A 24851-nucleotide genomic window follows, 5' to 3' on the forward strand; every position below is an offset into this window, starting at 1 on the left:
TTAGTAATTGTGTTTGCTTTCATGCTTTTAATTTTTAAAGAAATGTATATTACCGTATTATCTGTCATCTCCACAGCCATGCATTTTGATTCAAATGAATAGCCTTACTATTTTTGCACCACATCGAACCTGGCACAGTCCACAAGCCAGCTTCCTAGGAGTGACTATTTGGATACTGCTCAAGTTCTCCACTTAAGAGTCCAACATCAGAATGTCGCTGGAAAAATCACCTGTGAAATTCAGCATGATGGGCTACTATTTACTGGCTGTGTCAGATGGTTCCACGTGCATGAAGTCCTGAACTTGCCTATCGAGACCAGCTGGCAATTTCCAACACCTGAGTCTACATAGAATCCAGTAGTGAGGCAAGAATTTAGAGCAATTTCTATGTGGCTAAACCAAGGGATTCACCTGATGAACCTGACCTGGTAGAGGGAGAGTAAGCTCACTGAAAAAAGAGGAATGGACAACGGCATTTATACATTTTGAACTGTTTAAATTAATTGAGTTTGCTTTTATTTACATACATCTACATCTGTTTTTATTATTTAAAAAATCTTTCGTAATATATTATTTCAATTGTATAACTGAAGTTGTAACAGCTTCTAAGAGCCAGGATTTGCTGACTGCCAGTTCACTTTCAGTTCATTCAAGGCTTGCTCACTTAGCAATTTTATATGATGGCAAAAGACCCTGCCATCACATAATATCTTCCTATTTGGGATTGCATCAATACTTAATAGCAAGTCAATGTAACAAGGTTTATGAGAAATAGATTTACAGTTGAGTTGTGTGTTGCTGATGAGAGCTGAAAGCTTGCCAATAACAAGATGTTCTAGGCAAATGTATTTTTTTTGGGCTGAGCTTTCTGTGTGCAGTTCCATTTTAGTTTGTTGATGACATTGCTGTTTTCTGCCAAATCAAAGGTAATGATGAATCAACATACAGGAGGGGGACTGAAAATCTGGCTGAATGGTGCCTGAAAAAGCAACCACTCACTCAATGTTAGCAAAACGAAACAGATGATTATTGACTACAGGAGGGGGAAACCAGACGTCTATGAACCAGTCCTCATCAGGGGATCAGAGGTGGAGAGGACCAACAATAATTAACCCCCACCATCCAGACCATGCTCTCTACTCACTGCTGCCATCAGGAAGAAAGTACAGGAGCCCAGGGCCCACCCCACTAAGTTCAGCAACAGTTATTATCCTTCAACCATCAGGCTCTTGAACCAGAGAGGATAACCTCACTCAGCTTCTCTTACCCCATCTCTGAACTGTTCCCACAACCGATGTACTCACTTTCAAGGACTCTTCATTTCATGCTCTCAATATTCATTGCTTATTTATCTATTTACTTATTTATTTATTCATTTATTTTTTTTTGTCTGTATTTGAACAGCTTGTTATCTTTTTCACACTGGCTGTTTGTCCATCTTGTGTGTGGTTTTTCATCGATTCTATTGTGTTTCTTTGTACTTACTGTGAATGTCCACACGAAACTCAATCTCAGGGTAGTATATGGCGACATATATGTACTTTGATAATAAGTTTACTTTGAACTCTTGAACTTTGAACAATGAACAATAATTCAAAGAAAGCATTAAATTCTAGTAAGATGGTGGACACTCAGAAATATCAGCCTCTCCAGGGCCAACCAAAGTTGCTTTTGTCTTATTTAAACGTTATTTTTATGATCACAAGACACTGCTGGACATTAAGAACTTCAAGTACTGCAGGTCGCCCCCATCAGCGAGTTGCTCAATAGCAGAGGAAAACCCAAATCAAGAGCTAATTTTGCTTCTAAATTAGACAATACACAATATTTCAGACTAAACTGAATCTTTTACCTTTGAATACCATAATTTTGCTGAAGCATTGGAGGCACCAATGGCACACCATCTTCACCCACTGCCCAGGACACACTACAAGCTAGTTTGCCAGAGGTCAACAGGATCAACTGATTGCTTCCATCAGCTTCAAAGGAAAATGGCACACCTGAAATCAAAGAGAGTAAGATTGATTACTTCTCTAGAAACTAGTGGATTAAGTTCATGTAGCATCTTTTCAAGTGCAATAGGTATTTGGCTCTTCTATCCATTTGGTTATGAATAATAATTTCTCATACTTAAACTTTAAAGTAAATTTATTATCAAAGTACATATATGTCACCATATACAACCCTGAGATTTGTTGTCTTGCAGGCATACACAGTAAATACAATAATCACAATAGAATCAATGAAAGACTGCACGCAACAGGACAGACAAGCGACTAGTGTGCAAAAGACAACAAATGGTGCAAATACAAAAGAAAAAGAATAATAACAACAAATAAGAAACAAATATCGAGAACATGAGATGGTGTCCTTGAAAGTGAGTCCACAGGTTGTGGGAACAGTTTAACAATGGGTTCAAGAAACTGAGGGGTAATAACTGTTCCCAAACCTGGTGGTGTGGGTCTGGAGGCTCCTGTACCTTCTTCCTGATAGCAGCAGTGAGAAGAGAGCGAAGTTAGACTTGCATCTTTCACACTCTCTCTCTTTTCCTTTAAATTATATTTATGCTTTGGGGTTACAAAACGTAACAGTCCTTTAGTCAATAATTAGCTCCTCAGTCTTGCTGGCATTGAAAATCTGGCTGAGTCGTGCCACAACAACAACCTCTTATTCAGTCTCCCTCCTACATGCTGATTTTTCATAACCTTTTCTTTGGCCAACGACAGTGATGTCATCAGCAAACTTGAATCTGGCATTAGAGCTCTTCTTAGCCTCACAGTGTAAGTACAAAGCAGGCAGAGCAGGGGGCTAAGCACACAGACTTTGGTGATCTATAAAGATGTAGATCGTGGAAGAGATGTTGTTGCTGATCTGAATAGACTGGATTTTGCAAGTGAGGAAATTGAGGATTCAATTGCACGAGGAGGTGGAGAAACTACTGATTAGTTTTGAACAGATGATAGTATTAAGTGCTAAGCTGTAGTCGTTAATGAGCATCCTGATGTATGCATCTTACAATCTAGATGTTCCAGGGTTGAGTGAAGAGCCAATGGAATGGCATTTGCTGTGGACCTTTTGTGACAGTAGGCAAATGGGATCGGATCCAAATCACTTCTCAGGCAGGACTTGATATGTTTATCACCCATCTCTCAAAGCACTTCACCATCATAATAGTCATTACCGCAGGTTACCATGTTCTTCTTAAACACCAGTATATTTGAAGCCTGCTTGAAACAGGTGGATACCTCAACTTCTGAACCAAGAGGTTAAAAATATTGGTGAACTCCAGTTAATTGGCACAGGACTTGTGTATTCAGCCAGGTATCTCAATGTGCCGGATGCTTTCTGTGGGTTCACCCTCCTGAAGGATGCTTTCACGTCGGCCTCAGAGACTGAAATCACGAGGTCATCGGGAGCTGTGGAATTTCCTGAAGATTCTTCCGTGTTTTTATGGTCAAAATGAGCATAGAAGGCATTGAGCTCAACTGTGAGCAAAGCCGTGTTGTCACTCTGTCGACTGGTTTCACTTTGTAAGAGATAATAGCGTTCAAGCCCTGCCACTGTTGTTGAGCATCTTTCAGCAAGTCAAGTTTAGTCCGTAATGGGCACTTCACACATGAGGTAGATTTCTGGAGATCACTCCTTGACCTCTTGTATCTTGTACCTTATGTAGTTGCCAGACCTGAATGGCACTCAGCAGATTGCCGTTCATCTAGGGCTTCTGGTTGGGGGAAGTCTGAATGATTTTGAGGGGACATACTCACCTATGACTGTCCTTATCTCCGGAGCCTTGCTTTTTAGAGTTTGTCTGTATGTAGGTAGGAAGAAGACAGCCAAGTGATCAGATTTCTCACAAGCAGCCTAGGCATGGAATGGTAGGTACTCCTAATCGTAGTCTAGCAGTGGTTGAGTGTGCTGGGTCCTTTGAAGCTATAGATTATTTATTGATGAAGACTGGGCAGTCATTTCTTCAAACGCGCCTGATTGAAGTCCCCAACTATGAATTGACATGTGTTGAGGTAGGCTATTTCTTGTTTGGTGATGGCAGCGTTCAATACCTCGAGTGTCAGATGAACTTCGGCATTTGTTGGTATGTAAACTGCGGTCAGGGTCACGGAGGAGAACACTCTGAGTAAGTAGAACAGCTGCACTGAATCATTAGATGTTCCAGGTCAGGGGAACAAGAGTTTGACAAGTCTACTGTATCTGAGCACCACAAAAAAATTTACCATGGAACACAGACCCCAACCTTTTGCCTTCTTCAAATCAGCAGTCTGGTCCATCCTGTGCATTGAGAAACTTGCAAGACTCCAATAATTTAAAGTAGTTATTACCAATACAATTAAATTGCAGGAGAAGACAACAAAGATTGCAAAAAAGAATCAATCAATATTTCCCCACGGAACAACAAAAACCATTATGGAGTTATAAAGATTATGTACTTAGAAGAAAAATACTAGGATAATATTTCAGGCAGCAAAAGACCATAAGACATAGGTGCAGAATTAGGCCATATGGCCCATCGAGTCTGCTCTGCCATTTAATCATGGCTGATCCTTTTATTTTCCCCGCCCTGGCCCCACTCCCCGGCCTTCTCCCCATAACCCTTGATGCCACGGCCAACCAAGAACCTATCAATCTCCGCCTTAAATACACCCAACAACTTGGCCTCCACTGCTGCCTGTGGTAAGAAATTCCAAAAATCCACCATCCTCTGGCTAAATAAATTTCTCTGCATTCTTAAATGGATGTCCTTCTATCCTGAGGCTGAGCTCTTTTGTCTTAGACTCCCCCACCATGAGAAACATCCTTTCCACATTTGAAAAATTTCAATGAGATCTCCCCTCATCCTTCTAAATTCCAGTGAGTACTGGCCCAAAGCCATCTAATGTTTCTCATACGATAAGCCTTTCATTCCCGGAATCATCCTAGTGAGCCTCCTCTGAACCCTCCCAATACCAGCACATTTTTTCTTAGATGAGGGGCCCAAAACTGTTTACAATGTCAAAGTGAGGCCTCACCAGTTACTTATAAAGCCTCAGCATCACATCCCTGCTCTTGTATTCTGGACCTCTTGAAATGAATACTAACATGGCATTTGCATTCTTCATCACCAACTCAACCTTCAAGATAAACTTTAGGATGTTCTGCACGAGGACTCCCAAGTCCCTTAGCATCTCAGATCTTTGGATTTTCTCCTCATTTAGAAAATAATCTGCACATTTATTTCTTCTACCAGAGTGCATGACCATGCATTTTCCAACATTATATTTCATTTGCCACTTTCTTGCCCATTCTCCTAATCTGTCTGTCTTTCTGCAGTCTACCCATTTCCTCAGCATTAATTGACCCTCCACCAGTTGTTGTATATCTGCAAACTTGGCAATGAGGCCATCTGTTCCATTACCTAAATCATTAACATACAGAATTAAAAAAGCAGTCCCAACACCAACCCTTGCAGAACACCTACTACTCACTGGCAGCCAACCAGTAAAGAATACTTTTACTCCCACTTGCTGCTTTCTACCAATCAGCAGAATAACAATGCTAATAACTTTTCTGTAATACCATGGGCTCTTAACTTGGTAGCAGCCTCATGTAAGGCACCATGTCAAAGTCCTTTCGAAAATCCAAAAATACAACATCCACTACAACCCCTTTATCTATCTACTTGTAATCTCCTCAAAGAATTCCAATAGGTTCATCAGGCAAGATTTTCCCTGAAGGAAACCATGCTGACTTAGTCCTATCTTGTCCTGTGTCTACAAGAAGTGTCAGAGCCGTCTCTACTTGCTGAGGAGACTGAGGTCCTTTAACATCTGCCAGACGATGCTGAGGATGTTCTATGAGTCTGTGGTGGCCAGTGATGTTGTGGGGGTGGAACTGGACTCTCTGACGGTGGTGTCTGAAAAGAAGATGCTGTCCAAGTTGCATGCCATCTTGGACAATGACTCCCATCCACTCCATAATGTACTGGTTAGGCACAGGAGTACGTTCAGCCAGAGACTCATTCCACCGAGATGCAACACTGAGCGTCATAGGAAGTCATTCCTGCCTGTGGCCATCAAACTTTACAACTCCTCCCTCGGAGTGTCAGACAGCCTGAGCCAATAGGCTGGTCCTGGACTTATTTCCACTTGGCATGATTAACTTATTATCATTTAATTACTTCTGGTTTTATTTTGCTGTATTTCTTCACTATTCTTGGTTGGTGCAACTGTAACGAAACCCAATTTCATCAATAAAGTATGTCTGTCTGTCAAGTACTTCATAACCTCATCCTTAACAATTGACTCCAACATCTTCCCAACCACTGAGGTCAGGCTAACCGGTCTATAATTTCCTTTCTGCTGCCTCCTTCCTTTCTTAAAGACTGGAGTGACATCTGCAATATTCTTGTCCTCTGGAATCATGCCTGAGTCCAATGATTCTTGAAAGATATTTACTAATGCCTCCATAATCTCTACTGCTACCTCTTTCAGAACTCTAGGGCGAAGTTCACCTGGTCAGGGTGACTTATGCAAGATAACATGGTCTTTCAGCTTTTTGAGCACCTACTCCTTTGTAATAGTAACTGCATTCACTTCTCTTCCTTTACACCCTTCAACACCTCGCATACTGCTAGTGTTTTCTACAGTGAAGACTGATGCAAAATACTCATTTCGTTCATCAGCCATCTCCTGGTCCCTCATTATTATTTCTTTGGCCTCATTTTCTAGCAGTCCTATTTCCACTCTCATCTCTCTTTTATCCATCTTGATATTATTTGCTAGCTTGCTTTCATATTTCATCTTTTCCTTCTTAATTATTCTTTTAGTTTTCTTCTGTAACTTTTAAAAGCTTTCCAATCTTCTATCTTCCCACTAATTTTTTCTTTGCTGTATGCCCTCTCTTTTGTTTTTATGTTAGCTTTGACTTCCCTTGTCAGCTATAGTTGCACTATTTTTCCTTTGAGTATTTCTTTGTTTTTGTATCTTCCTCATTTTTCCCAGAAATTAAAGCCATTGCTGCTCTGCTTTCATCCTTGCCAACATCTCCTTCAAATTTAATTTGGACAACTCCCTCATACCATTGTCATTTCCCTTACTCCATTGAAATATTGCTAGGTCAGACTTTAATTCCTCTTTATCAAATTTCAAGTTGAACTCAATCATATTGTGATCACTTTCTCCTACGGGCTCCTTAACCTCAAGCTCCCTAATAGTCTTTGGTTCATTACATAGCAGCCCTGTATAGATGATCCCCTGGCAGGGTTAATGACAAGCAGCTCTATAAAGTCATCGCATAGGCATTCAATAAATTCACTCTCTTGAGATCCAATCTGATTTTTCCAATCTACCTGCATGTTGAAATCTCCCATGACTATCATAATATTGCCCTTTTGACACGCCTTTTCTATTTCACATTGCAATCTGTAGCCCACATCCCAGCTACTGTTTGGAGACTTGTATATAATTGCCATCAGGGTACTTTTACTCTTGTAGTAACTTAATTCAGCCCACAAGGATTCAACATCTTCTGATCCTATGTTATATCTTTCTAATGAGTTGTCCATTCATTACTAGCAGAGCCAATGCATCCCTTCTGATGACCTTCCTATCCCTCTGATACAACATGTAACCTTGGACATTCAGCTCCCAACTGCAACCTTCTGCCCTGATTCAGTGATGGACAGAACATCATACCCAACAATCTGTAAAAGTGGATCAAGATCATCCGCTTTATTTCTTATACTTAATGCATTGAGATATAACACTTTGAGTACTGTATTTGCTACTCTTTTTGATTCTACATCCCTAATGCACTGAATTCCCTATCACTCCCCTCTTCTCCCTCTCTCCCTTCTGTGCCATGGACTCATGCTCAGTGCCATTAACCCAGTCTCCATGGCATTCCCCTGGGAGGTCATCCCCCACAATGGTTTCCAAAATGGTATACTTGTTATTGAGGGGAATGACCACAGGGATGCTCTGTGCTAACTCCCTATTCACCCTCCCATTTCTTCCCCTGACAGTCACCCAGCTACCCACCTCCTGCAACTTAGGGGTGATTACATCCCTGTAATTCAGATGGATGATCGCCTTGCTCCCCTGTAAAGCTGAAGGTCAGCCAGCTGTTGCTGTATAAATATGGCAATCATGGGATGATGAATATCTAGAGGCTTTGAAAGATAGTATGAAGGAAAGGAAGGAATAAAGAAAAGCCAAAAATTCCACTGGGACTATTTTTCAGTTATCATTGGAGACCAGAAAGAAAGTTTGAAGGGAGCAAACTCTTGGTGTTCAGCATTCTACACTGGGTGAATACCAATGTGATACTAAAGAAGTGAACAAAGCTGGTGATACATCCATTATATAGACTCAAATATGTGATGGTAGCTGGTGAAAAGGAACCAATATGAGCTTTATATTAACCTACTAACATGTAAAGAAAACTATTTTAGAAAGTAAAGACAAACATGCTTATAGCAGTATTCTGAAAAGTTACAATCATCTCGATCAAAACATTCTTTTGGTGGACAAACATTCTTGATTTTTTTTTAAAGTTAAATTAAACAGTTCTGGACTACCCTAGAGAGCTCCGGTCACTTGATAAGCTTTTTCCCCCCCAGAAGATTGACGAGGTGGAGAAGGAGGGCTAGGGAGCAGATAAACAAGACTGTGACCTTTCTTTGAGCGAAGGGGATGGTGTGGAGGAAGGGAGAAATTGTCCGGAAGAATTGAGTCCAATGGTTAAGAACCATGCTTTAGTAAGTGCCAAATAGAATGGGGAATAGATGGCAATCAGGGCTCTTACAGGTAATTATAGCCCTTAAGGTTTGTGATGCAATGTTTTCACCCACAACAGCAAAACTTCCACTTTCTTCCCACAGATGCTGCTCAGCCACGTGAGTTTTTCCAGCAAATTGTTTTTTGCTCTGATGGGAGACAAAATAATCAGCAGGGCCTCAATTTGAGATGATGGAAGTGGGAGGCTGTGCACTAGAGTGGGGAAAGATCATGGAGCCTTGTCGTGTTATTCCATTGTTCTGAAGGCTCATAAAATAACCTGAAAATCATTGTTGGGGAAAAATGAACCCAGTTTCCGGGTGTTGATATTTTTGGCAAAGTGCAGTACTTTTCCTACCCAGTAGGCCAAGTCTAACGAAAATTCTTAGCCAGAATGAGGGGAGGTGGGATTGGGGCAATGGGCAAGAGTGAAAGGACACCAATGTGAAAACTCTTCCTCATTGAATAAAATTCTTTAAGGTTTTAAAACTTTGCATTTGAAACTTACCACTGCCAACACCTTCATGGTCAAACATCACACGATGATCACTGCTAAATTCGATTTCCTCAACTGGGGCACTCCCTGTGAGGATGCTGGTTTCTGGGATGGGAACAAAGATTTCTACCTTTGTGGTACTTGTTCCCACAGTTTCAAATATCTGTAGGGGAGCAAGAAGAAATGCACAAATATTGAAACAAGCAATATAATAATTTAAGAAAATTAATTAAGTTACATCATTTTAAAACTTCATTGAAAGTCATCATCCTATACTTTTTATTTTAAAATAGGAACAGTGGAGTTACAGAGATTCAGTGCACAACATGGCAATGTAATAAACTCATGCCGTCCACCAGCTTGCGACTCCTTATAGGAGCACCTGCCAGCTGCACTTACATGGTTTAGTTGCCTCTGCACTGCAATGTGGAACTCAGGAAAGCGCAGGAGGTCAGATGCCAGCGCACCTGACACACACCCAACCCCAGTCCACTGCTGGGCTCAGAACTGAATCAGAGGCGAAGCACAAACATCATGAACTGAGGAGTCTGCTGTAATTCAGGTCCAGTCTCTTAGCCTTCCTCAGAAGAGCACATCTAGCTCTTTCCTGTTCAATTGATTGGAAACATCATCTTGATAAAAAGTACAGGTAAGTGGTTTGTTACCAGTTTTCTACTTTACTTGATTTCAATGGGCTAAGATTACTCCTAATCTATGCCATGTCTCAGGATCCACTGCCTGAGGCCTTGTCACCAATGGTGGAGCATTACACCTCATCAGAGAGATGTTGCTGTGAGGTCCTCAACTCAAATGGCTCAGCAGATTTATAGAGTACATTTGGAGAAACTGTTTTACCTGTTTGATGGAGTTCCTAGTTGGAACGAATTACAAAAAGAATGGCTCAGCAGCAATATAAACCACATATGAACAAAAGAGGAAAATTAAAGAAGCCTGCTCAATATTTCAATAACGATCAACCTTAAGAGCATTAGTTGAGTCAAAGGACATATTCTTGTAAAAATACCTGAATCTTTATACTTTCTGGCCAGTTGACTATTTGCATGTTGAAGATCTGTCCAAAATGAATTCTAAAATCAGCGTCCAATGCTCGGCTACTTGTCCTGGATACCTCTTTGTTGTTAAAGAGAACTTTAGCAAACAGTGTGCATCTTTGCACATCCTGTCTTCGCAGTTGCTCTCCTCTGGAGAAGAAAATAAGCAATTTGCTTTCAAGCTGCATTTTAAACTTCCATTCCTGCATGCTCAGTCAACTTTATGGGAAAAACACTTGGAATACTCAGTAGCACAGGGGAGGGGAATGATTTGTTGATACCCATATACTGAAAATAAAGTGGAACAATGCCATGGCCTCAACTAAATTCTACACTGGGTGGAAAAGCAAAAAGATCTGTTTCAAACACTTCTCAATTTTTTTTTTTAAACAAGAGTTCACCAAAAATTTACAAATAAGGCAGAAATACACAAGGAACTAACTACAGGAAAATCAAATTATAATTTGAAATGGTTGCCAAACATTGTAGCAAAATTAGAGAATGCCAACTATCAACTAGATCTGCAGATTTTTCTCTTTTGCTTTTATCAGATTTACAAATTACTGTTTGGCAAGTTACTTTATGAGGAGAAATTAAGTAGAATGTGCCTACAGAGCTTAGAAGAATGAAAGGTGATCACATTGAATTGTTCAAGATTTTGACAGGCTACAGGTCAAGAGGACACAGATCAAAGCTACAGTGTGTGCTTCTGGCAGAAATCTGCTAGGAGTGCTCTTCTTACACCAGGAGTGCACTTAATGCATGTTGAATTTTGGGAAGTCTGCAATTCTTCTAAGGCCTGATGGGGGGATGGGGAGTTGGGGTAGGGAACGGGGAGTGGAGGGCCGGATGGGGAGTGGGAGGGACGGGGAGGAGTGGGGGGGGGACGGGGAGTGGAGGGCGGGACAGTGAGTGGTGGGGGAGACAGGGAGGAGAGGAGGGAGAATGTGGGGACGGGGAGGAGGTTTTGCATTCTGGCTCCAAGGCAAATGTACAGAATTGCCATACTTTCGATTAAGCCAATTTGTGACTGCACAGCACCGTTCTTTGGGAGCTGTACAAACAAATTACTAGGCCAGTGTGCTCAGACGTTAATAGTTTTAAATAGGTTACAGAGATATTTCAGTTCAAAAGTCTTAGCACTGTAGCATAATCCTGCGGCTTATCCACTCTTAGCTGTGTCAGACATACCACCCACTTAACATTACTAATGGGGCCTACCTTGGGCACTGGCTGGTGGGTGTTACAGTAGCTGCCATGCTCAGTTCAGGAGACAGGATAGGTTCTCCTGGTTTCCGATAAATTCTGGTGGCTCTTTCTCGGACTTGCTGCTCTATGACTGAAGGATCAACTGGCTCTGGAGGATCAGGCTTTGAAAGTTCTTCAACCATCGAACTCTCCTCTGTGTCAGTCTGCTGCTCATCTGCATTCTTCTTCTTCCTTTTCTTTGCTTTCTGCCAATAAACAGAGCCAAGCTTAATTCTCAGTTATAATCCACTGATATCTATATCAACTAGGTCTGTTTTGTAACATGTTATCAAGGATTACTATTTCAAACTCCCTTTTTCTAAATTAAGTACAAATATCTGCTTAGAGTTTCTAAAATAACTGATGTGAACGGACCAAAGAGACAGTTGTAGAAGTCCGATAGAAGGAGAATATCAGGTCATGATGTTTATACCAGCTCTATGAGCTGATTTTCAATCAACAAGACTAGAATAGAACACAAAACTAGAAAATGTTATTATTCCCAGTTCTTGTATTAACTGGGATTGTTGAAATGGGAGAAAAATAAAAGTGAAAGAAAAAGTGCTGGGGAAGCTATTCTTTTTAAAAAAAATTTTTTTAATTGAATTTTCAAATAGGTTACAGAAAGAAAAAAGAAAATTATCAACCCTTCCCCCCTCCCCTTAACCCCTCCTCCCTAACATATCCCTATAGAAAAAAAAGAAGAAAAAAGAAAGAAAGAAAGAATGCCTGGATTTCAGAAGATCCCCACATGCTCCATGAAGTTCATAATAGCTTTAATATGTATATTTATTTCTTTCCCCAGATAACCAATAATTTTATCTTCGGAGCACCTATATACTTAATCCTATTTTTTGTAAATAAGGGCGCCAAATTTTCAGAAATATTTCATATTTATCTCTTAAATTATAAGTAATTTTTTCAAATGGAATGCAGCTAAAAATTTCATTCTTTCAACGATCTATACTTAAGTATGAATCTGATTTCCAAGTAACTGCAATAGCCTTTTTGGCTACTGCCAATGCAATTTTTATGAATTCTTTCTGATATTTATTCAATTTGGATCTTGATTTTATCCCTCCAATATTGCCTAGTAAAAATAATATTGGATTGTGTGGAAGTTGTATTCCAATAATTTGTTCCAATAAAACGCTTAAATTTGTCCAAAAAAGTTGAATTTTAGAACAAGACCAAGTAGAGTGTAAAAAAGTACCAATTTCTTGATTACATCGAAAACATTGATCAGATAAATTTGAGTTTAATCTATTTATTTTTTGTGGTGTAATATATATTTGATGTAAAAAGTTATATTGTACTAATCTTAGTCGAACATTTATTGTATTCGTCATACTGTCAAGACATAATCTTGACCTTGTTTCATCAATTTTAATATTCAAATCAGTTTCCCATTTTTGTCTTGACTTATGAATTCCTTGTTTAATTGCCTGTTTTTGAATCAAATTATACATACCAGAAATAATTTTTAAAATTTTTCCTTTATGAATTAAAGTTTCTATTTCATTAGGTTTCGGCAATAACATTGTTTGACCCAGTTTATCTCTTAAATAAGCCCTTAATTGGAAATAACAGAAAATAGTGTTATTTGATATTTTATATTCTTTAATTGGTCAAATGACATTAATATACGGGAAAGCTATTCTTGGGACAGGATTTATGAGCATTTGGATTTATGGGGCCGAATTGGAAAGGTCAAGTCCAGGCTGATTCAAGGCGGTGGTGTCCAGGCCCCAGAGCAAACCGAAGCAACTGAACCTATGTTTTGACTGTAATCGAGGTGCTGGGCCAGATTGAAAAGGTCAAGCTGTTGGTACCCGAGATGAGGGATGAGCTGGTTCAGATCACTGCTCTGAGCTAAGGGTCCGAGGATGGACTCTCCATGGACTTCATCTCAGAACATGCTTGCGTTTATTGTTTGCATGGTTTTTGTTTCTCTACACATTGGGTGATTAACGGTCTTCTTCTTTTAAAATGGGCTCTTTTGGGTTTCTTTGTTTTGTAGCTGCCTGTCAGGAGACAAATCTCATGGTTGTATAATGTATACGCACGTCAATAAAAAAGATTTTTTAACTTTGAAAAGCGTAACTAATGAGGAACAGTTAGTATAGCTTTGTGTGGGGCAGGTCATGTCTTATTTAGTTGACTGAATATTTTTTGAGGTGGTGATGCAGGTGAACTATAAAGGTAGTTTACAAGGATTTTAATAAGATATTTGACAAGGTCCCTCATGGGAAGCTTACACAAAACACTAAGATGCATGGGATCAGCAGAAAATTGGCCATTTGAATGCATAATTGGCTTGTCCATGGGAGATAGAGAGCAGTGGTTGATGAGTCTCATTCTACTTGGAAGTGGTGTTCTGTGGGGATTCATACCAGGACCTCTGCTGTTTGTGATGTATATAAATGACTTTGATGAAAATGTGGATGGGTGTGTTGGACAAGTCTGCAGATGACAAAAAGATTGGTGACACTGAGGATAATGCTGAAGGTTGCCAAAGGATTCTGTGAGATATAGACCAGTTGCAGATGTGAATGGAGAAATGGCAGATGAAGTTCAATCCAGGCAAGTGTGAGGTGTTGTACTTTCATATATTAAACGTAAAGGAAAAATACATAGTTCATGGCATGCATTGTGAGGGGGGTGGGGTGGAGTTCAAGCAAGAAGTGTAAGGCAGCTTTATTTTTAACAGAGTCTGGCGGGTGCCTGGAATGTGCCCCCAGGAGTGGTAGTGTAGGGGAAATAGGGGCATTTAAGAGCCTATTAGAGGTAATCATATGAATATGGATTCTGTGCAAACAGAAGGGATTAGGTGCCATTAACTGAGTCTGTTTGGCACAATATCATGAGCTGAAAGGCTTGTTCCTGTGCTGCACAATTCAATATTCTAAAAAAAACAGAGGGCTGGAAATACTCAGCAAGCTGAACAACATCTGTGGAAAGAAAAAGATAGTTTATATTTACAATATTTTCTGATTGTATTTCATTTCCTCAGCCTGCGCCATCCACCAAATTTAGTTCAGTGGTTATTTCTTCAGTGGTTTGATCGGGGACCAACTGCGCAAGCACGTGGATGTCATCCAGGTAGAACAGCGAAAAGAGATTAAAAGGAGACAACTTTATAGACTGGGCATAGAAAAGCAGGCGGCAGACTAGAGGGCTTTGGTTCAACAGGCCTTGGCGATAACGGGTTGAGGCGAGGTAGGTTGCCTGTGTAGAATACAGACAGGAAGTATGTGTGCGAGGCCAGTGTTCTGCACTCGGTGTCAGATGAAGGAAGTCCGGGAGACTCCCAGCCTCTCGGACGGCCACATCTGCATCAGGTTCGTTGAGCTGCAACTCCGTAGGGACCATGTTAGGGAACTGGAGCTTCAGCTCGATGACCATCATCTGGTAAGAGGGAGTGAGGAGGTGACAGATAGGAGTTATAGGCATGTAGTCACACCTGGGCTTCGAGACACAGATAAGTGGGTAACAGTCAGGAGAGCGAAGGGCAGGAGTCAGATGCTAGAGAGCACCCCTGTGGCTGTCCCCCTTAACAATAAGTATTCCTGTTTGAGTACTTACTTGGTAACCTACAATGGGTGTACCTCTGGCATAGAGTCTGGCCCTGTGGCTCAGAAGGGTAGGGAAAGGAAGAGGATAGCAGTAGTGATAGGGGACTCTCTAGTTGGGGGGTCAGACAGGCGATTCTATGGATGCAGGAAAGAAACACGGATGGTAGTTTGCCTCTCAGGTGCCAGGGTCTGGGATGTTTCTGATCGCATCCACATTATCCTGAAGAGATAGGAACAGACAAGTTAGAAAAGCGTTTAATTGGAGTAAGGAGAATTATGAGGCTATCAGGCACGAACTTGGAAGCTTAAATTGGGAACAGATGTTCCAGGGAAAGGTATGAAAGAAATGTGGTGAATGTTCAGGAGATATTTGTGTGGAGTTCTGCATAGGTACATTCCAATGCGACTGGTAAGTTATGGTAGGGTATAGGAACCATGGTGTACAAAGGCTGTAGTAAATCTAGCCAAGAAGAAAAGAAAAGCTTACAAAAGGTTCAGAGAGCTAGGTAGTGTTAGAGATCTAGAAGATTATAAGGCTTACAGGAAGGAGCTTAAGAAGGAAATTAGGAGAGCCAGAAGGGGTCATGAGAAGGCCTTGGCGGGCAGGATTAAGGAAGACCCCAAGGCATTCTACAAGTATGTGAGGAGGATAAGACGTAAAGTAATAGGACCACTCAAGCATGACAGTGGGAGACAATGGAACCAGGGGAAATAGCAGAGGTACGTAATGAATACTTTGCTTCAGTATTCACTGTGGAAAAGGATCTTGGTGATTGCAGTGATGACTTGCAGCAGACTGAAAAGCTTGAGCATGTAGATATTAAGAAAGAGGATGTGCGGGAGCTTTTGGAAAGCATCAAGTTGGATAAGTCGCCGGGACCAGATGAGATGCACCCTAGCCTACTGTGGGAGGTGAGGGAGGAGATTGCTGAGCGTCTGACGATGATCTTTGCATCATCAACGGGGACAGGAGAAGTTCCGGAGGATTGGAGGGTTGGGTATATTGTTCCATTATTCAAGAAAGGTTGTAGAGATAGCCCAGGAAATTATAGACCAGTGAGTCTTACTTCAGTGGTTGGAAAGTTTATGGAGAAGATACTGAGAGGCAGGATTTATAAACATTTGGAGAGGCATAATATGATTAGGAATAGTCAGCATGGCTTTGTCAAGGGCAAGTTGTGCCTTACGAGCCTGATTGAATTTTCTGAGGATGTGACTAAACACATTGATGAAGGAAGAGCAGTAGATGTAGTGTATATGAATTTCAGCAAGGCATTTGATTAGGTACCCCATGCAAGGCTTATTGAGAAAGTAAGGAGGCATGGGATCCAAGGGGACATTGTGTTGTGGATCCAGAACTGGCTTGCTCACAGAAGGCAAAGAGTGGTTGTAGACGGGTCATATTCTGCATGGAGGTCGGTGACCACTGGTGTGCCTCAGGGATCTGTTCTGGGACCCTTACTCTTCATGATTTTTATAAATGACCTGGATGAGCAAGTGGAGGGATGGGTTAGTAAGTTCGCTGATGACACAAAGGTTGGGGGTGTTGTGGATAGTGTGGAGAGCTGTCGGAGGTTATAGCGGGACATTGATAGGATGAAAAACTGGGCTGACAAGTGGCAGATGGAGTTCAACCTAGATAAGTATGAAGTGGTTCATTTTGGTAAGTCAAATATGATGGCAGAATATAGTATTAATGGTAAGACTCTTGGCAGTGTGGAGGATCAGAGGGATCTTGTAGTCTGAGTCCATAGGATGCTCAAAGCAGCTGCGCAGGTTGACTCTGTGGTTAAGAAAGCATACAGTGTACTGGCCTTTGTCAATCGTGAAACTGAATTTAGGAGCCAAGAGAGAATGTTGCAGCTATATAGTACCCTGGTCAGTCCCGACTTGGGGTATTGTGCTCAGTTCTGGTCACCTCACTACAGGAAGGATGTAGAAGCCATAGAAAGGGTGCAGAGGAGATTTACAAGGAAGTTGCCTGGATTGGGTGGCTTGCCTTATGAGAATAGGTTGAGTGAACTCGGCCTTTTCTTCTTGGAGCGAAGGAAGATGAGAGGTGACCTGATAGAGGTGTATAAGATGATGCGAGGCATTGATTGTGTGGATGGTCAGAGGCTTTTTCTCAGGGATGAAATAGCTGCCACAAGAGGGCACAGGTTTAAGGTGCTTGGGTGTAGGTACAGAGGAGATGTCAGGGGTAAGTTTTTTAGGCAGAGAGTGGTGAGTGCATGGAATGGGCTGCCAGCAACAGTGGTGGAGGCGAATACGAAAGGGTCTTTTAAGAGACTTTTGGATAGGTACATGGAGCTTAGAAAAATAGAGGGCTATGGGTAAGCCTAGTAATTTCTAAGGTAGGGACATGTTCGGCACAACTTTGTGGGCCAAAGGGCCTGTATTGTGCTGTAGGTTTTGTATGTTTCAATGTTTCTAAGTGAGAAGGAGAACAGCCAGAGGTCGTGGTAGACATTGGTACCAACAACATAAGTAGGAAGAGGGAGGAGGTCCTGAAAGCAGACTACAGGGAGTTAGGAAGGAAGTTGAGAAGCAGGACCAGAAAAGTAGTAATCTTGGGACAGTGAGTATAGGAATAGAGTGAGATGGAGGATAAATGCGTGGCTGAGGGATTGGAGCAGAGGGCAGGGATTCAGATTTCTGGATCATTGGGACCTCTTTTGGGACAGGTGTGACCTGTACTAAAAGGACGGGTTGCACTTGAATCCCAGGGGGACCAATATCCTGGCGGGGAGTTTTGCTAAGGCTATTGGGGAGAGTTTAAACTAGAAGTGCTGTGGGGTGTGAACCGAACTGAAGAGATGGTGGATGAGGCAGTTGGCTCACAAATAGATAAAGTTTGGAGACAGTGCGAGAGGGAGGAAAGGCAGGTGATAGAGAAAGGATGCACTCAGATGGATGGTTTGAGATGTGTCTATTTTAACACAAGGAGTATTATGAACGAAGTGGTGAGCTTAGAGCCTGCATCAGTACTTGGAGCAATAATGTGGTGGCCATTACAGACTTGGATGGCTCAGGGACAGAAATAGTTACTTTGAGTGCCAGGCTTTAGATTTTTCAGAAAGAACAAGGAGGGACGCAAAAGAGGTGGGGGCATGGCACTGCTGATCAGAGATAGTGTCATGGCTGCAGAAAAGGAGGAAATCATGGAGTGATTGTCTGTGGAATCTCTGTGGGTGGAAGTTAGGAACAGGAAGGGGTCAAAAACTACCGGGTGTTTTTTTACAGACCACCCAATAGTAACAGGGACATCGAGGAGCAGATAGGGAAACAGATTCTGGAAAGGTGTAATAATAACAGGGTTGTTGTGGTGGGAAATTTTGAATTCCCAAATATCGATTGGCAATCTCCCTTGAGTGAGGGGTTTAGATGAATAAACACAAGGAAATCTGCAGATGCTGGAAATTCAAACAACACACACAAAATGCTGGTGGAACACATCAGGCCAGGCAGCATCTATAAGGAGAAGCACTGTCGACGTTTCGGGCCGAGACCCTTCATCAGGTTTAGATGGGGTGGAGTTTGTTAAGTGTGTTCAGGAAGGTTTCTTGACATAATATGTAGATAAGCCTACAAGAGGAGAAGCTGCACTTGATTTGGTATTGGTAAATGAACCTGGTCAAGCGTCCGATCTCTCAGTGGGAGGCTATTTTGGAGATAATGATCACAATTCTATCTCCTTTACCATAGCATTGGAGAAGGACAGGAACAGACAAGTTAGGAAAGTGTTTAATTGGAGTAAGGGGAAATATGAAGCCATCAGTCAGGAACTTGGAAGCATAAATTGGGAACAGATGTTCTCAGGGAAATGTACGGAAGAAATATGGCAAATGTTCAGGGGATATTTGCGTGGAGTTTTGCATAGGTATGTTCCAATGAGACAGGGAAAGGATGGTAGGGTACAGGAACCGTGGTATACAAAAGCTGTAAATCTAGTCAAGAATAAAAGAACAGCTTACAAAAGGTTCAAAAAACTAGGTAATAATACGAATCTTGAAGATTATAAGGCTAGCAGGAAGGGAGCTTAAGAATGAAATTTGGAGAGCTAGAAAGGGCCATGAGAAGGCCTTGGCAGACAGGATTAACGAAAGCCCAAGGCATTCTATAAGTATGGGAAGAGCAAGAGAATAAGACATGAGAGAATAGGACCAATCAACCAATCAATTGTGACAGTGGAAAAGTGTGTATGGAACCGGAGGAGATAGCAGAGATACTTAATGTATACTTTGCTTCAGTATTCACTACGGAAAGGATCTTGGCAATTGTAGGGATGACTTGCAATGGACTGAAAAGCTTGAGAATGTAGATATTAATGAAGAAGATGTGCTGGAGCTTTTGGAAAGCATCAAGTTGGATAAGTCACCGGACTGGACAAGATGTACCCCGGGCTACTGTGGGAGGTGAGGGAGGAGATTGCTGAGCATCTGGCAATGATCTTTGCATCGTCAACGGGGACAGGAGAAGTTCTGGAGGATTGGAGGGTTGCGGATGTTGTTCCATTATTTAAGAAAGGGAGTAGAGATAGCCCAGGAAATTATAGACCAGTGAGTCTTACTTCAGTGGTTGGAAAGTTGGAGAAAATAGTGAGAGGCTGGATTTATGAACACAAAGTATACTGCAGATGCTGTGGTCAAATCAAGACGTACAAAAAAGCTGGATGAACTCAGCAGGTTGGGTAGCATCCGTTGACTGCTTCTTTCAACGGATGCTGCCCAACCTGCTGAGTTCATCCAGCTTTTTTGTACGTCAGAATTTATGAACATTTGGAGAGGTATAATATGATTAGGAATAGTCAGCATGGCTTTGTCAAGGGCAGGTCCTGCCTTACGAGCCTGATTGAATTTTTTGAGGATGTGACTAAACATATTGATGAAGGAAGAGCAGTAGATGTAGTGTATATGGATTTCAGCAAGGCATTTGACAAGGTACCCCATGCAAGGCTTATTGAGAAGGTAAGGAGGCATGGGATCTAAGGGGACATTGCTTTGTGGATCGAGAACTGGCTTGCCCACAGAAGGCAAAGAGTGGTTGTAGATGGGTCATATTCTGCATGGAGGTTGGTGACCACTGGTGTGCCTCAGGGATCTGTTCTGGGACCCCTACTCTGTGTGATTTTTATAAAAGACCTGGATGAGCAAGTGGAGGGATGGGTTAGTAAATTTGCTGATGACACAAAGGTTGGGGGTGTTATGGATAGTGTGGAGGGCTGTCAGAGGTTGCAGTGGGAGATTGATAGGATTCAAAACTGGGCTGAGAAGTGGCAGATGCAGTTTAACCCAGATAAGTGTGAAATGGTTCACTTTGGTAAGTCAAATATGATGGCAGAATGTAGTATTAGTGGTAAGACTCTTGGCAGTGTGGAGGATCAGAGGGATCTTGGGGTCTGAGTCCATTAGACTCTCAAAGCTGCTGCGCAGGTTGACTCTGTGGTTAAGAAAGCATACAGTGCGTTGGCTTTCATCAATCATGGGATTGAGTTTAGGAGCCGAGAGGTAATGTTGCAGGTATACAAAACCTTGGTCAGACCCCACTTGAAGTACTGTGCTCAGTTCTGGTCGCCTCACTACAGGAAGGATGTAGAAACTATAGAAAGACTGCAGAGGAGATTTACAAGGATGTTGCTTGGATTGGGGAGCATGCTTTTTGAGAATAGGTTGAGTGAACTCGGCCTGTTTTCTTTGGAGTGATGGAGGATGAGAGGTGACCTGATAGAGGTGTATAAAATGATGAGAGGCATTGATCGTGTGGATAGTCAGAGGCTTTTTCCCAGGGCTGAAATGGCTAGCACAAGAGGGCACAGTTTTAAGTTGCTTGGAAGTAGGTACAAAGAAGATGTCAGGGTTAAGCTTTTTTAAAAAAACGCAGAGAGTGATGAGCACATGGAACGGGCTGCCAGCGACAGTGGTGGATGCATATATGATAGGGTCTTTTAAGAGACTCCTGGATACTGGATAGGTACATGGAGCTTAGTAAAATAGAGGGCTATGTTTAAGTAATTTCTAAGGTAATGAAATGTTCAGCATAGCTTTGTGGGCCAAAAGGCCTGTATTATGCTATAGATTTTCAATGTTTCTAAATTTATTATTACAGTTTTACACAGGTGCTAAGAAAGATAATTATTGAATAAATGGTTCTTGATTTGAAACTTTACCTCAGTTTCTCTTTGAAAAAATGCTGTCTGATCTGCTGAGCACTTCCAGCAATCTCTGATTTTATTTCAGATTTCCTGCAACTGCATTTTAGTTTCAATATGAAATTAATTGTCCTGAGAACAGGAGAGTCCATTCCTTTTCTTTGCCTTGGTAGTAAATGTTTTTTCCACATAATAACATCCACCAAAAGAATAGAAGTGCAAACACAGAGAATGTAAAAGAAACTGGGCATATTAGTTTGGTATAGTACCACTGTAAAATTAAATTCTCGTTTTGATCAAACATAATTTATTATTGCCAATAAAGTTACTTTAACTAGGTGTTTGACCGAAGCATACAATTAACTGTATATGGAAAAAATCATAATTGAACATAACACCCACTTTTGCTTTTCTCCAGGTTTTCCATTCCTCATATTTTATTTTATATTCTTCCATCTGATTCTCATAGTCTTCTTGATAGTCCTCTAGAAGTTCTGCAATCTCAGCCTGGATTTCACATTCATAGCTTACTTCATCAGCTTTCCTGTTAACCTCTTGTCTGTAACACAAGTAATAAATCATGCATGTTGTGTGTCCATTAAATACGTAAATAGGCCCATAGCTACAGAGCAGTGCTGGAAAACCCAAATCTGGTGTCTCATTTTCAGACGCACTGGTGAACCAGCTAGACACGTGATGACTGGCAGCAGCCTTTACAAGTGATCTCTTGTGATCCTTTAAAAATCACCAGTTAGTAATTGTTGAATACAAAAAAAAAATCAGATCTGGTTAAACATTACCATATTAAATAGTAACCTTTGGTATTGCTAGAGTGGAGTTCAGTTCTACCTACATTAACAATTACAGAAAAAGGGTATTTATTCTAACTAATAAGCCTAATGATAACTGATCATCTTGATGTTATTACCTTCTCTGACCAGGACATTCTTACATAATAATATTCTAATACATCAAGTTTCTTCTTCTTTGGAAAGTATTTTTACACTTTATTTATAACAATGCAGTCATCTGATTCTGATTACAGGTTCATTTTTTCCCCCACAGATGCCGTTAGTTGGTTTGATTTTCTCAACTGTGTATTTGCCTCTGATGCATTTTTCCTAAAGCAGCAAAATAACTCTTAAAATGTCTCCCTAATATTCTGCGAGTTTTCAACCACAGGTAACTGTATCACCATAGGGAGCCAACCATGGTCAAAAAGTGCTCAATTCCGGAGGCAGGATGCAAATCTCTCCATTCACACCAAAGCAACATTTGAAAGATTTTGGTGTCAAGGAGCTTTGGTAAAAACAGAAGGCGATGGGAACCAAAGAGAAAATTCTTCAAGGGTTGCAGTTGTATTTTGCACAAAAGAAAGGACACCTGTGGCTGTTCACACCTCACCTGCACCCTAGGACATCACTGTAGTTATTCTTCTAGATTAGCTTAGACCCAGCCCTCTTCACGCAGCATGATCTTGAAATCACATGGTCTGGACATAGATTGACGTTTTGTTGATATTTATATATCCTCAGATCAAAAACAACACAGAAGCCCATTCTCACTACCTCCAATAAAATAAAGTCTAACAATTTTTAAATTTCAGTGGCTTTACTACCAATGAATCAACCATTATCAACTTGCTGGGTATCACCATTGATTTGAAACTTAACTGGCCCTGTATCATAGCTAATGTGGTTCTAAGAGAAATGTGCAAATCCTTCGGTGAACTACTCTAGTGCTTACAAGAAGTACAAATCAGAACTGTGATGCAATATCCTCCATTTGCTTAGATTATTGCAGTCCCAATAATCCTTGAAGTGCTTAACAGCATACTCCAGTCACAATCCTAAGCATTTACTTCATCCAACTGAAAACAATGCCACAAAGTGGTCAGTGAAACATAATCCCCTCTTTCATTCTTCTGTAGTGGTTTTATTTCCAAGTTAATTGAATTTCTACATTTTTATTGTTTCCAATTTTAAATCCTGGAAGTTCTTACACACTGGAACAGTAGGATCACCAACAGCAGAAGGATTTCAATGGCTCACCACTGCATTTTGGAGGGCATTTAGGGATGTGCTGGCTTTGCCAGTGATATTCCACATATTTTTAATGAATAAAACAAATCCCACAGTTAGTCTCTCATTTTATGAATTTTAAAATTAATTATTTTTGTTCTTACTAACAAACATATGGGAGGGTATAGGGTATGTAAGAGGCACAGGTTGGGGGAATGGAGGCACAGGAGTGAATGGGGAGAACAGAGAAGGGGTTATGGGGTGTAACGGGAAGGAAAACTGGTAGAAGCCGCTTTGTAAAATGAATACAGCTGATTGTGGAGCAACTCCATGATTGAAAACTGAAAACAAAAATCACCTCACCTTCTAAGATGTAGCTTCACTGGTGTGTTGGTAAATTTCTGGAACTCTCTAAGTGACTTTATGTCTTTCCATACTTTAACAATATTCTTTATTAGGGTTCGATCTTTTTCTTGTTCCATGTGGCACATCCTTCGGGTTGCTCTGTGAAGAGATATTTGCATTTATTTTTGTATTTTGATTACAAAAACCTTAAATCTAATGAAAAGCCTCCCTCTTTAGCTCATTATGTTTGTAGTTCAGTTGGTTTTAGTGTTGTGAAAGCTTTAACCCAGATTTTTTTTTTAAAGTCACTCAGCATTCTTGGCTGACTTTTCTCAAAAAACGTTCTCACTGCTGATTAATTTAGCCTCTTTTCTGAAAAAGCAATAATGCCACAAGGAAATAGTTGTCTTCTCAGCAAAGAAAGCAGATACAATTCTTTTCATGTTTGAATGAAAACACCTCAGTGTTTGTTGAGCACAATAATTAAAATACATCTTGTTCTGTTTAAGACTATGGCACCGATCAACACAATTTCCAATATTGCTTATGAATCAATTTACCCTAGCAAATAATAAGAAAAAAATAACTACATAATTCATCATTTGTATGCCTATTTGTTGCACTAGATTTATTTATGACTTGCACTTGGCAGTAACATTACTTTTTCCACATAGTTGTTGAATCAAATTTCCTGTTTCATGCATTAGTTGGTTTCCATGGTGCTGGATAATATTGCTGCTTCAATAATTATATTAATCCTATTCCCCCTTTGGCCGTACAAGTAAACACCCTACCAGATGGCATCAGATTTAATTCTGATTTGTGCTGTATCAGCTTCTGGAGTTGTTTAGCAGTTGGTGCAATATAATTAATCATGGTGTTGCTGGGAGACAAAAGGAAAGGTTTGCTGCAGCTCCTGATCAATGCCCACTCCTGCAATGAATGTATCTGTAGAGATTACACCCACATACAAATCATAGGTATGATAATCCACTGTCAAATGCAGATTGATACGACACATGCAAATTTACAACTGGATGAAGTGCAGCAGGATCTGCTTACATTTGTGGGGCCATATCTGTTGCAAATTGCACAGTTAGAGAAGGGAGTGATAGCATTTGATTGAACAGAAGGAAGCTATTCAGCATGTTATGTCCAAACCGTCCAAAATTGGAATTATTTAGCTTACTCTCAACTC

The 24851-nt window shown here is 40.9% G+C and overlaps 1 protein-coding gene across 4 annotated transcripts in view; it reads right to left on the reverse strand.

Annotated features, from left to right (window-relative positions):
- The window catches only part of cc2d2a (coiled-coil and C2 domain containing 2A), a 150430-nt gene that overhangs the window by 46207 nt on the left and 79372 nt on the right, over positions 1 to 24851 (reverse strand). For all 4 annotated transcript variants that reach the window (XM_073064983.1, XM_073064982.1, XM_073064980.1 and 1 more), the window contains exons 16-21: positions 23672 to 23812; positions 21690 to 21846; positions 11538 to 11770; positions 10289 to 10466; positions 9277 to 9427; positions 1853 to 2000 (exon numbers count right to left, since the gene is read on the reverse strand). In XM_073064983.1, coding sequence (XP_072921084.1) covers positions 1853 to 2000; positions 9277 to 9427; positions 10289 to 10466; positions 11538 to 11770; positions 21690 to 21846; positions 23672 to 23812 — 1008 coding nt within the window. The remainder of the gene's footprint in view (positions 1 to 1852; positions 2001 to 9276; positions 9428 to 10288; positions 10467 to 11537; positions 11771 to 21689; positions 21847 to 23671; positions 23813 to 24851) is intronic.

This window comes from Hemitrygon akajei, chromosome 13, assembly GCF_048418815.1.
Source record: "Hemitrygon akajei chromosome 13, sHemAka1.3, whole genome shotgun sequence".
NCBI lineage: Eukaryota > Metazoa > Chordata > Chondrichthyes > Myliobatiformes > Dasyatidae > Hemitrygon > Hemitrygon akajei.